Source organism: Drosophila erecta, unplaced genomic scaffold (genome assembly GCF_003286155.1).
Source record: "Drosophila erecta strain 14021-0224.00,06,07 unplaced genomic scaffold, DereRS2 tig00000126-arrow-pilon, whole genome shotgun sequence".
NCBI lineage: Eukaryota > Metazoa > Arthropoda > Insecta > Diptera > Drosophilidae > Drosophila > Drosophila erecta.
Window position 1 is genome coordinate 5,137,076 of NW_020825209.1, and position 13,641 is coordinate 5,150,716.

General features: G+C 44.6%; 1 protein-coding gene across 3 annotated transcripts; it reads left to right on the forward strand.

Annotated features, from left to right (window-relative positions):
- The first annotated feature begins 36 nt into the window (after positions 1 to 36).
- Positions 37 to 4,695, forward strand: LOC6550068 (cytosolic endo-beta-N-acetylglucosaminidase). 3 transcript variants are annotated; one of them, XM_001977529.3, is made up of 4 exons: positions 37 to 310; positions 2,303 to 2,540; positions 2,615 to 2,932; positions 3,352 to 4,695. In XM_001977529.3, exons 1-4 carry the CDS (start codon positions 85 to 87, stop codon positions 4,529 to 4,531), a joined length of 1,962 nt encoding a protein of 653 aa, XP_001977565.1. In that variant the 5' UTR covers positions 37 to 84; the 3' UTR covers positions 4,532 to 4,695. The 3 variants fall into 3 exon arrangements, with proteins under 3 accessions (XP_001977565.1, XP_026838102.1, XP_026838103.1); XM_026982301.1 differs by having other exon boundaries at positions 263 to 310; positions 2,076 to 2,540; XM_026982302.1 differs by lacking the exon at positions 37 to 310 and adding an exon at positions 339 to 451 and having other exon boundaries at positions 2,076 to 2,540.
- Positions 4,696 to 13,641: the final 8,946 nt, after the last annotated feature.

The window sequence follows — 13,641 nt, forward strand, 5'->3', positions numbered from 1 at the left end:
AATAAAAATATTAGCTTTTGCCGATTTGTTTGTTGCTTAGCAAAAACTGCAGTTTGCTCAAAATTAACTGTTAAAACGTGTTAGATGGATAATTTGGAGCCCGAAGTACTGGAAGCCAGCAGCAAAGTGATGGAAAACAATGAAATAGAGAGTGAAAATGACAAAGTCACCGGCATTCCAGCAGAAGAAGAAGAAGTGGATGCCGTGAAGAAGGAAGGCGATGGGGAAGGGGAAGAGAAAAGGCGCAAAGCGTGCGAGAAAGAGACAGTGCAACGGGAAAAGTGCCACGACATAAGCACCTGTAGATGCAGTAAGTCCATCTCTCTTGCTCCCTTTCACATTTATCCGTCCCTTTTGGACTTCGTGTATTTTTACGGAACAGTGATATTCACAAAAAACGTTTCATTTAATCGAAGTATATGAAGTATTTACATTAGAAGTATTCTATGAAGTATGTTGAACTATTTACTGTTTGCTAGTTAATAACAACAGCCTTATCTTTGAAGCTCTATTACTCATTCCCCTTTTTGGAGTGTGCAATTGGGGGTTTCCCCTTCTTCTGAGCGAAGATAGTGACCAGCCATTCGGATCATTCGTATGCAGCGTCTGTTCCTGGCCAGAATCCATATCCGGGCATCCGTGATAGATTAAAGTTACGCCCAGACACAGATTGCATGAAAACGCCACGCCTGTCGTCCTTTTCCCTGCCATATCTGCTTCAGTTGCAGAAAGTTTCGCCCAAGCACACTGGGAAAAACAAATAGGCCCGCATCCATAAGTTAAATAAATACAAGTTTTCAAATAATAACACTGAGCAGAGAAAAGATAATTTGTTCATTCGAAAGAAAGCTCGAGATACTTGAGATACCACTTCCTATTAAAGTTTTTTTCTATTTATATTTTTTAAATAAGGTAGGCTTTATGTAAAATGTTTCCTCGAAGAGAGGTGCATTTCTGTCATTCAAAAGTAGTGAGACCCCTTCATGTGGGGCGGTATTTTCTCGCAGTGCAGCAGCAAACACAACAGGAAGCGCATCCTTCCGTTTGCATAGCTGCACATTCGGAAACTGCAACTGCAATCGAAATGAGTGCGAAGGTCGCTTTTGACCAGGCCCAAAGCCCAAAACCCGAAGCCCGTTAGTAAAGTGGCTTTAACTTGGCTTTCGACTTGAATAATTCATGCCCAAAAAAACGCAATGCATTGCCATACCAAAAATTGTGCCACACAAAAGCACCAAGTCGGGAGTTTGGAGCACCGGCGATAAGGGCGATTGCTGAATCATTTGTTTTCGCTTTGCTCCCGGAAAATTGCGGACTTTAAGGGAAACTCCTGCTTGGTAATGAAAATAAAGCGCTTGCCCATCATTTAACCGCGCATTAAGTGCAGTGGACGTCGCCGGCGGTTTGGGGTTAACTTAACCCCTGATTAAATGGCTGCCCGGGTATTTAAACTGCTGCTGCAAAAGCTCATTAAGATGGCTAATTTCCCCACTATCTCTAGCTCTTAAATGGCAGCAGTATATACATAACATATACATTGCTAATTAGGAAACTTAATATTCATTTGCATTGAGTAGAATCATAGAATTCAGAACGTTGATTTTTCGAACTGCACTTTAGATCTTCAAAAAATATGCTCGGCACTCGTATATCCATGACATGGATACTATTATTTAATTGGAGCAACAATTTGCATAGCGGCTGCATTTAATCGCCATTGCATTTATCTGGCGGAAATACTGACCAGCTCGCTAGTTTGACCGCGACGAATTCAGTGAAAAACTTTAAGTGCCTATTCCAAAATGGGCAGAAGGAAGAACTTGACTTGGTAGTTGGTAGTGGGGTTACAAAATTCACTATGCACAATTCACAATTCATGGGTATTTGCAGACGAAAAGGGTAAAGCGTTTCATTACAGGGAATTACAGAATTTATTAGCACAGGAAATAATAAATAAAAAAAAACAATTACCCTTAAAGGCAACATGTTCCTTTTTAGGTACTTGAAGTCCATGCAAGTTTTGGATCTCTTCTGCTACCCAAGTAAATTTGAAATCGACACTCTTTTTTTCCCAGTGCGGCTCAGCCCACATACTCCCACCCATTGCCATTTCAAGGCGAAGCGCGAATATTTGAGATATACAAACACATTTGCCAGAGATTAGCTAGTAGCGTACTGCTGTGCCATTCGCCATTCGCCATTCTCCATTGTCCACTGAGCCCTCGAGCGGCTCGCATCCGCGGAAAGATCTTGGAAGTAATGTCCCTACGACGTGAGCCTCACATATCCCCCGCCCTTGCAGCCCAACTGGAGGCGGAGTCCATCAAGGACAACCGCCAGCTGCTGGAGTTCCGGGTGCGGAGCCGGGACATCGACTGGCGCCAGTATGTCCAGCCACTGGACACCGGCGTTCGGGCGGCAGCCGTCTATCTGGACCGCCAGGCGGACTTCGTGGGCAGCAGCCGGCGCCAGGTGACCGAGGATAATCGCAGGGAGCTGCTCGTCTGCCACGACATGATGGGCAATTACCTCGAGGATCGGTGAGTCTGTGTGCTCCACATTGCTCGTTAGAGGTCCGAAAATGAAGTCTTTAATGGTTTTTGCACTTCTTCAGGCACTTTCACAGCTCCCAGAAGTACGACGACTATCGATTCGTGCACTGGGCAGCCGTGGATTACTTCTGCTACTTCAGCCACGACTACGTGACCATTCCGCCCTGCGGTTGGCTGAATGCCGCCCATCGCCACGGAGTTCCGGTGGTGGGCACGTTCATCGTGGAGGCTGCCACACGCCTGGACGAGTTCCTGGCCAGCGAGGAGAGTGTCGAGAGCACCGTGGAGGCCCTAACCCGGCTCTGCGAGCACTTCGGCTTCGAGGGATGGCTGGTCAACGTGGAGGTGCCTGTTCCCCAGGGCAAAATGCCCAGTCTATAGTGAGTACTCATCCAAAAAGGGTCTTCCTTACCCCTTTCAAATACGTTCGCAAGCTGGGAGTTCGTAAAAGCTGCAGAATGTGAGTGTTTACATGAAAAATGGTTGTACATCAAATTCGCCATAGAAGCAAACTTCTGCCAGCTGCCCAATTCATCAACAGCTTCTCCAATTCAATCTATCATGAGCTGTCGAAGGCACAACGAGCTCTTTTATACTCACACCACCAGCAAGTTGACCTATTGCACTTTGCACAAGTCAGCGGAGCACAGAAGACACACATCCGTGTGAAATTTCAATACATTCACTTCCCAATTACAGATGGTAATAAGTAGGTTCATTAGGCGCCGAACCTAATCCCAACTAATGGCCACCGTTTGCTGATAATCGCATTATGCCGCTTCCCTTTTCCTTTTCCCAGCCGCTTTGTCCGGGAACTGACGGCCGCCACGGAGTCACGTGTGCCCCATGGACGTGTCTTTTGGTACGACAGTGTGACGGACGACGGTCATCTGCGGTGGCAGAACGAGCTGAACGCCCGCAACGCGGAGTTCTTCCGGCAGAGCCATGGAACGCTCATAAACTACGCCTGGGACGAGGAGCACTTGCAGCGGAGTGCCCAGCAGGCCAAGAAGGAGCAGTCGCCGCGGCATCGTGTCTTCATGGGCTTGGATGTGTTCGGAAGGAGCCGCAGGGGCGGCTTCCAGAGCCTGGAGACCATGGAGCTCATTGCGAGCAACGGCTTCTCGGCGGGCATCTTTGCACCCGGCTGGACCTTCGAGACCCTCAATCGCTTTGGGTACAACATCCACAATCCACGCGGAGACGACCAGGTGAACGCGTCCTTTTTGGCCAGAAACGAGGCGTGGTGGGCTCGCATTTGGCCCACTTTGGCAACGCATCCGTACAGCTCGCTGCCCTTCTTCACGGACTTTTGCGTGGGCTCCGGTCGTTTGAAATTCGAGCGGGGCTGGAGGACTTCGGCCGCGGACAGGCCCTTCTTCAATCTGTCGCTGCAATCGCTGCAGCCCTCGGTGCCGCTGGACAGGAATGCAGTGCATCATTTCGACGAGGCCTACTCGGGCGGCTGCTCCCTGCTAATGACCAACTACGAGCGGGCCTTCCGGCTCTTCGTCACGGACTTCCAGCTGCCCCTCGGCGTTCTGCTCGTGAGTTATGTGTTCAAGATCGACGATGACGCCGTGGCCCCCAACTTTGACTTGCTCGTGCGGGTGACACCGCTGCGCAGGAATGACGAGGACTTGTACCTGTTCTGCGGCGACTACACCGGCTCCATTGTCGCTCCACAACGCTGCTACCTATCCCCCCTCGCAGGCGACCTGCCCAGCGGCCGCTCTCGCTTGCAGCAGGACAGCAGATCCTTGGCGGCGCGCTGGCAGATGCGCCACTACCTGGTCAAGTTCGATGGACCCGTCCGGGTGGAGGACATCGGCGTGAAGTGCCAGCGGCCAGCGGAGTCGAGCACGGAGGTCAAGTTGGGCGCTGTTTATGTGGACGCTCTCTCGCTGGAGGACTTAAAGGACACCTGGACAGATATTCCCGTCTACGGCAAACGCATGTGGAATGAGCAGCGCGCTTGAGGCCGCAGTTGGTTAAACAAATGGGAATTCCCTTTTTACTACCTATAAATCTGTAAAATACACGTATTCATTTCCATGCTGCTGCACTGTTCAAAGTAGTAATCAAATAAACGATATTGTGGAGTGCAACTACAGCTATAGAAACTGTAGACTAGGCATCACATTTAAGCGCAAAGATCAAACTCCTTTTGCTGCAGCTGCAAGTTGTATGGCTGCTCCATGGTGAAACTGGTTCGGCATCGATAAAAAACCACTGCTTAAGTAATCTTTACTCATTTTTAGTGGCCTCTGCCATTGGCAGCCATTTATCAAGGCCATTCTGGCATTGGTGACGAGCTCTGCCAGAAAGTGACTCCCATCGCTTAGCCAGCGCTCCTGGCACTGGGCCACATCACTCAAGTACACTTCACTTCACTTGGCTCCGCTCCAGTGGCGCTCAAACTGGGCTTGGCTGGCCCCCAAAACGTGACTCTGAAACTGTGTTCTTGCCGAATTTGTGTGGTGCTATTTTAAAGTTAGTCATCAGTTTTTGCCTGTTGGCTGCAAAGTTAATCAGAGCAATTAGCATTTTGTGTCTGCTTTATGTTGCTGCATAAGTAATTATCAATTATTGTGGGGCTCTAAATAAATAAATCCCCATGTAAACGGTTTTAAATTTTAAATTGATGTTTGCTTTGCAGCAAAACGTGACCAACCGACCGCAGAATTTGCATTTAAATTTCCAGCAATTTTGAGCTCTAGCACCTTTTCTGATACAACCCCCCCCCCCACACACTTTCCCGCACACCCCTCACCGCCTAACTTTGGCTGAGTAATTTTTCGACATTTTTAATGCAGATTTTCAGGCGGCACACACTGTTGACATCACTTCCGCATGCATGACAGCATCTGCAGCGCCCGACTCTCCCCAGTTTTATGCCATTTTATTTGTTTAGTTCTCCGCTTGCTGTTTAACTTTGGCTTTGGCTTTGGCTTGGCCTTCCTCTTCAGCGAGGCTGCTTTGAATTTCCGCGCCTTTTTGGGGGCGCCGAAGCGGAAGTTGAAAAAACGGGGGGCACTTCCGGCCGAGCGGGGTGCCAGTCATCTTGCCACCCTACTTCCCTCCCTTTATTGCGATTACTATAGCAGCCCCTTCCCCTTCCTCGGGCTGCCTCTTCTTGCTGGATTTATGTTCCGCAGTCGCAATTAGCCACGCCCCCGCCGCCCATCGCGCTGACCGCATTTCGAAGTGATTAACGTCATCAGCGGGAGCGCATTGATTTAGCTGCAGAGTTTGCAGATGGAACTGCGATGCGAAAGGGGAAAGATACATAAATCCCAGATACGCTCGGGAAAAGTGATGAAAACATGCAGCCATTTCCATTCCCTATTTCAGTCTATACACTCAATCTTTCAACTTGAGACCGTTTTTAATAACTGACTGATGCCAGCCATGCAGCTTTCAGATGAAACCGAATGTCCTTCATTAGCCAGGAAAATACGATGGAAATACGAGGCATTTCGAGAGCCCTTTCTGTAGCAGCACCAAGCCTCTCAAAGTACAAAAAATAAAACGCCCTTCGCTTTAAATCCTCGCAGTGGTCAGGGGCTCATGTTTAAGCAATTTATTGCAACAAAAACCGTGGAAAAATGGGGCGAACCCAAACAAGCTGGGGGCATGACCCAGATACGGAGATTTTTGGTCGGAGAATCGCAGGACAGGTGGGGCATGCAGCACATTAGGGGGCTTGTGGGTTCCGGGCCCAGATTTTATGCATTTAAATGGAAATGTTAAATGTAAATGGAAGTTGAAATTGAAATTGAATATGCCATCAGGTCGAGATGCGAATGTATCTGTCGGCCATTGTAACTGGCAAATGCAATTTGCGGCGGCTCGGATTCCCAGGCTTTTTGCTCTTTGATTTGAACTGAAATGAAATGCAAATGCAAATGAGGCGGAATCAAAGTTCGCCGTCATATTGTGCAAAATCGAATTAGGTGTTTCGAAAAACCAAACATTTACCATTGCTCCCTAAATATCACAGACATTGTGCCCAATGATATTGGATTTTTGAACTATTTAAGCACAGTCCTGAAACTTTTCAGATGGCAAGAGAAAATAGAAAGGCCATCCACAATGTAATAAATTTCCCTTTGAGTTGGTTTTCCGCTTGGTCGCGGGAAATGGGAAATGGGAAAAGAGCATTCCCCATTTAGCCACTTATTGGAGCCGCAGATTGGCGGAGATGCAATTGTCGCCGGGCGAAATCAAATTAAAATCGAGTATGTATGCAATTTTTAATTATGCCCAAGCACAGCAGCTGGCACGCCCTCCGTCCTTCAATTGTGGGCGTAAATGCAGCCATTAAAGTGGCCAACACATCTCTGATTTCCTCGGCTGCCGCAGCAGCATAAATTAAAGCCTACTTTCTGGGGCGTGGCTTTGATTACGGCAAAGTGATCGGAACCACAGGACAAAACCCCAAAGAAATTCTGTTGTTTCGTCCTGGCAACTCATCGAATTGCAAAAATAATGGGAGAGGCATGTGATAGGGAAAATCAATGCGAAAATGATCCAGTTGTTTAAGGCAAAGAATAATTAGAACGTGCGTTGGTTTGGCTCAAAATAAGATACACATGTTAAAATGTATATTTATAAAATCCATGCAGGCTTGATGATATCTTTCTATTATTAATTTACTTGATTTACTTGAGATATTCGAGGTTTTCCATCATTTCAGCTTCTGGATGATTTTAAGTTGGCAAGAAAGTGGTATAAATGACAGATTACCGATTCCAGGCTGCCGATTTAGTGCACAAATCGCTTCCGGATGAAACCACGCCAAAGTCCACCATCGCTGCCTAAATTCCATTCTGGCATTGGTTAATGGGTTTCACTTTGGCCGCAACACCATAATTTGGGTCAAAACGCCTTTTGGCCTGTGGCCTTTTGGCCTTTTAACCATGCATCACCATGTTGGACAGGTCATAATGCGTATATATGCGCATTTATTGCCATGTTCGCAGCCACGGTCTTCAATATTCATTAGGCCTCACTGATTAAACCCCACAGATACATATCCATTTCACTCGCTGACGGCAGAGTGGAAGCTGGACGTAATAGATTTCCGCTGTGGCCACAAATCCACTGGCGAACTTATTGGGAAATTGGGTGAAAATGCGATTTAATGCAAGGCCGTCGCTCTGCCCGTTTTTCCAGATCCTCTGCTTTTTCGCAGGCAGCAGAGCGTCAAATCCTTGAGGCCTGGCCATCCCTTTTCCTCAGGATGTGTGCGTGTGCTTGGCCCTCGCGGCGCCTCATAACTTTTCCACATGGCCAACAAAATCACAAGCAAACAAGCAAAAAAGCGCACGAGACCAAAAAATATTTCGGCCATGTATTTGGCTGTGCCCAGCTTTTTTTGCAAAGCAAAAGCGGAGGAAAATGTGTGAAAATGCATTTATGGCTGACTCGGACTTGGACATAATCTCGAATGATAACAAACTATTAGGAAAGTTGAAAATGGCTTGTAAAACAAACAAAGCACTTAAAGTAGCAAATAATTAAATAATATAACTAGCGAATAAATACGAGTTGCTTCTAAAAACAAAACTCCCCTTGCTAACAAACAACAACAGGATATTGAAAAGGATTTCTGCGGCACAAAAGCACATTTCTCTTGTTTGTCGTCGCCGCTTTGGCTAAACATTCATTATTTCGCCTTCGGTGTGACGACCATCCGCCTCGCATCCATCCGCCATATCCGTATCCGTATCCTCTGAATCCCCCGAATTCTGTATCTGCCGGATCTGCCTATCTGTCTATCTGTCCGTATCTGTATTGAACAGTATCTTCTGCTGACGCTGAACAATTGTTTGCGTTTTCGCATTCCAGTCGGCAATCAGTTGGGCAAACAGCTGCCACATGCTCCTGACGCAGCAGTTTCAGGAAAAGCAGATGGAAAGTGCAACAGGCACAGCGCCTTGGACTTGGAAGACTTTGTGATTGTGTTTGCTGAAGAGCGACAGGAATTATCCACCTGGTTGCAGCTCTTCCTAGTTAAGTCCACTGAAACAGCAAATTTAGGGGAAACCGCAATGTAAAATTGCTGAAAATGTGAATTCCATTGAAGTGGCCAAAATTCCAGTCAGATCCTAAGGCTTTGATTTGCCCAGCCCTGTGAATTGATTGTTCAGCTCTTTTGGCTCTACGCTATGACATTTGCTCTTCCAGTTCAACCCAAGCCGATTGCAAGCTCAACGTCACTCAATAATATGTCATTTTTCAGACTGACAAGGAGTCTCAGCTGCAGGGGAAATAGAGCCGCTTTCACCCCTTTCACCCCTGAAGCAACGACTTTTCCGTCAAGATTTTCCTTGCACTCCCGCCCACTTGTTCTTTGTTATTTTAAAATTGCTCGAGTTGATTACAGAATACCCTGCGCCATAATTAATTCCATTGGGAGGGCATTTCTCCAACCCCCAAGGTTTATTTTAATTGGTATCTACATATTTTTTGCTTTTCAAAAGACGACTATGCATGTCTGTAGTATTATCTGGGCTTCCTTCTTGTACTTTTGATGCCTTTTTCTCAATTTTAATGGCCTCATCAATTAGTTTAACCATTTTAACTGCGGAAACTTGCCAAGATGGCACTTGTTGGCCGCGTGATTTGCAGCGAAAAGGATGTCGCTGTCGCACAGTTTGAGCAGCACTTTGACGTCACTCGCTGTCCTTGTTGTTTATGTTGCTATATATAAAGAAAACCTCGTCGGGCAAGTTTTGCCAGCGCGAAAATGATGTGAAGCTTCCCAGCACCCCAAGCCACAGATTTTTCCGCTTTTCCTTCGACTTTGCGTTAATGAGAAAAGGCAGGAAAACACACACGCATAAACAGGGCTAAAAATAGCACAATATGCTATAAGATTTTACTACCTAATACGTAAAGTCGGTTCGTTAGTTTTGGCAAGCTTCGAAACATATATTTTATATTCGATCCACTCGTGCATTTCTAACCAATGAATTTATTGTACATTTAATAAAAATATTGCATGATTTGTACATTTATTTACTACTTAAAAGGCACAAGTTGCGCTTTAAATATTATTTGGGGCTTCAGAAAGTTTTGCTGTGAAACCTATCAACACTTTTAAATCCCATTTAGGATAATATGTTCTGCAACTATTTCCATGCTTTTCTGTGTACGGGCAGTTTGTTTATTATAATGGCACTGTTGTTTACGAGGCACGCACGTTTTCATAACAGGAAACTGAAGTTGGCCGTCCTTTTGGGGAAAGGACACTAACGGCCAACTGAAATGCTGCCATAAATAAGGGCTGGGAGGGACACATGTCTGGTTGTCTGGTTGTCTGGTTGTCTGGCCTATCTGCGGCTCTTTTTGCCCTTTCGAAGGCACATACACTTACCCATAACATGGAGACGTGTATATGTATATCCTGTGTGTCCTGGCAGCGTTTCCGACGTGACCGAATGGCGGCGACATATGCAAAGGGGCGCATAAATCACAGGATCTTCGGGCCCGAGCGGCGGGAGCGACGGGAGCGGCGGAATCACGGCCTGACACTGACTAACTGTCAGGAACCGATGCCAGGACATTGTTGCCAGGACACCAGTCACCCAGATAGCAGCCACTTGCCAAGGCCTGTCCTGGACAAGGTCGAAGTGCTCCTGGCCAGCTGGGTTCTCCCGAAAAGCCCTGTTGAAGTCACACAAAGCGGTGGGTGGGGGGGTGGTGCCCGGCCGGAAGTGAGGCATTGAAGTTGAAGGTCATCGAGGATGGGAGTGCAACCGGAAGGATAACCCTGCATTTATGCTCAATCCGGTGGGAATCGAACAAGCAGCTTACACAAGCTTAAACATTTCAAGCAGTTGATTTCAGCTTTCATTCTACGCAAATATTCTGCCCATTTTCTTGTTAAAATTGAATTAATCAAATAAATCGGCTGTGCATCGCATTATGCATTTGTCGAGTTATGTGGGAGTATTTGCCAATAACTCTGATTGCGCAATTAGTAAATTAGTCGGAATTGTCAGTATAATTTAGCCTACATTATTTTCCCAACTGAATAACAACTCCAACTCCAATAACAATTATTTTTAAGCTGTGCTAACTGACTGAGCTGGATGTTTGGGCCAAAATGTTGACTGGATGGCTTCCGCTTCAAACTTAAACAATAAGTGCATGGCATGTTTCCCGATCAAAGGACCTTTCCGACTGCCAATCACCTGCTCGATGTGGCATCTTGAGTGACATTTAGAGGGTATGTGCGTTGCATGAAATACATTTGGCCAACGCCCACATTTCGATGGCGACAATGCAGTTTTCCTCACATTTCCCGCCGCTGTCTGTCTCAATTAAGATTTTCGCTGAAAAGCCCTGGGAAGCAGGAAACAGTATTACCGCCAGCCAGAATTGAAACGAAACTTTTTAAGTGACATTTGCCAGTTCAGCGGTGCGCTTCCTCCACTCTCCGCATTTTGATAAATTATTTGCGACTTTTGGCAAAAGTTTGCGAAGCCTGGCTCGGAAAATGGAAAATGCGCGCGGAATTTCGCAGCACATGAGTTTCACGCGTAACCCCTATCCGTTTCCATTCCAAAATTCTTCAATGCTGCATTGTGTTTTAAATAACTTTTCAGTTGGCACACACGCAGCTTTGTTTGTTTGTGGAAAATTGCATTTTCCGATGCCCCTTTCTCCACTTTCACCCTCTTTACAGTGATGCCGAAAATTGAGCTTATATTTTTATTTTATATATTATTTTTTATAGCATATATTTTTAATATTTTTACATTTCTTCGAAAACTAGAGAACGCAGTTATATATATTAAACAAATATATTTCAATAATTCGGTTTGGTAGCCTGGGAATTAGTGTTTCACTAGTGAGCACATGAGGCATCTCTCCCAAGGACATTGCCCCTAATGGTGCCGCGAAAATCGTGTTATTTCACTCGGGGCCTGTGCACCAAAGTCAGTAGTCAGTAATTACATCTGTGCCCCATGCCTGGACATCGTCCATGTCAGCTTATGATAACTGGACAGTAAGTCCAGAGTCCCCAGAGGGACAGGATAATAATGGTGGGGCAGGGCAGCGAGGCAGCCACCCGAAAATTAATTAGACAGATCCGGCAGTGAATGTGGCAGTGAGTCGTTGCAGCTGCAGCTGCAGCTTGCGAACTTTGGGAGTTTCGGCAGGGAACTTGGCCAAAACCGAGAGCCAGATATATGTACGCTTGGTGCCGTGATGGCCAGTGAAAGTTGCCAATTCCAGTGAATATTAATGCGGTAGTTTGGCAAGTGAATTATGAATTCTGAATGCGAAAGTTCTGCAAGAGCTTAACTAAATTTGCGGATTACTTACAAAGTGACAGCAATTCCTGGAAATGTGTGCGGTAAGCTGAATTCAATTTCACTGGATTGAATTAGCCATTCTTGCCCTTTGCAAATACAATCCCTAAAATGGGATTTATTTTTAAATGGGGCACAGCGGAAATCTGTGAAGCAGTACGACATGTGACAAATGATGGTTTTCCCGCAAGCAGCAAACAAGTTTCAAATTAGAAATGAAATGCTTGTTTTAAGCAATGCCAATTTTTTGTGGGAACACTCCCTAACTGAGTGCCCTCGAATTTTTTTGGGAACTTGAGTAATGAACTCCGCTCGGAAAAACAGCAAAGGAACTGCCAAAAGACGCTCGACAAACAATTAGCAGCCAAATGAATTGTAAGACTTGCTTGGCAGGGGACAAGTTTCCGTGGGTGGGCAACTTTTCCGGCATTTTCCACCTTCCCCAACACTCGTAACGGGATTTCTGAAGTGACGAAGAAAGTGAGTAAGTCTGCTGACGGCAAAACCAAGTACCTGCCACATTTTATGCATGTACTCGTAAGCAGCTGACATGGCCAACAGTAAACAAATTGCCAAGTTTTACTCGAGTGGTAACTGGATTTTCATTTTTATACCCGTTACTCGTAGAGTATTTTTTTTGTCATTTTTTTTTATGTTATGATGTTGAAGAAATTAAAAAAAAACAAGAAATGTCCCAAGGCTGAAGTTCCAAACTCCATAACTTCAATTTTTTGTATGAATAAACATATACTTTGTATACGAATAAACATAAAAATATATATCCCTTTCAGTGTAGGGTAATCAATTTTTACTACTTGGTGGAAGTAACACATACACATACTATATACATACTTACTTACATACATCCATCCATACATACATACATACGTACATGCATGTATACATACATACATACATACATACATACATACGTACATACATACATACATACATACATACATACATACATACATACATACATACATACATACATACATACATACATACATACATACATACATACATACATACATACATACATACATACATGCATACATACATACATACATACATACATACATACATACATACATACATACATACATACATACATACATACATACATACATACATACATACATACATACATACATACATACATACATACATACATACATACATACATACATACATACATACATACATACATACATACATACATACATACATACATACATACATCGGTACATACACTACATACACTACATTCACTGCACATTCACACTCACCTGTAAGACAGATTACTTGCACTATTTTGCGGCTCTAAATTTGAAGACATGCCTTACAGTCCTGGCTAGAACCAGTTGGGAATTATAGGGCACTCTGGCAAAACTCGAATTTTGGATTGCCTTAATATGATAAGGCAGTGATTAGGTGATTAGGTGCTTAGGTGCGCTGGTCCCAAGAATTCAATTTCGCAATAAACAGGTTGCATATGAAGTTTTTTATTTATTTAGTATATTTATCAGTGCAAATTATTATTATTATTTGTTATTATTATTATTATTATTATTATTATTGTTATGTTATTATTATATTATATTATTATTATATTATTATATTATATTATTATTATTATTATATTATTATTATTATTATTATTTGTGGCCCTTACGCATCTTATTATTCTAGCGTCCTTGGCTAAACTAAACAAAATTTATTCGTAAAAGCTGCCATTCAGAGGCAGAATAAACATTCCA

Bases quoted from the DNA above. Each gene is read 5' to 3' on its own strand.
- LOC6550068 (XM_026982301.1), top strand. The intron at 2,541-2,614 runs GTGAGTCTGTGT...GCACTTCTTCAG, and splicing joins GGCAATTACCTCGAGGATCG to GCACTTTCACAGCTCCCAGA. The intron at 2,933-3,351 runs GTGAGTACTCAT...TCCTTTTCCCAG, and splicing joins GGCAAAATGCCCAGTCTATA to CCGCTTTGTCCGGGAACTGA.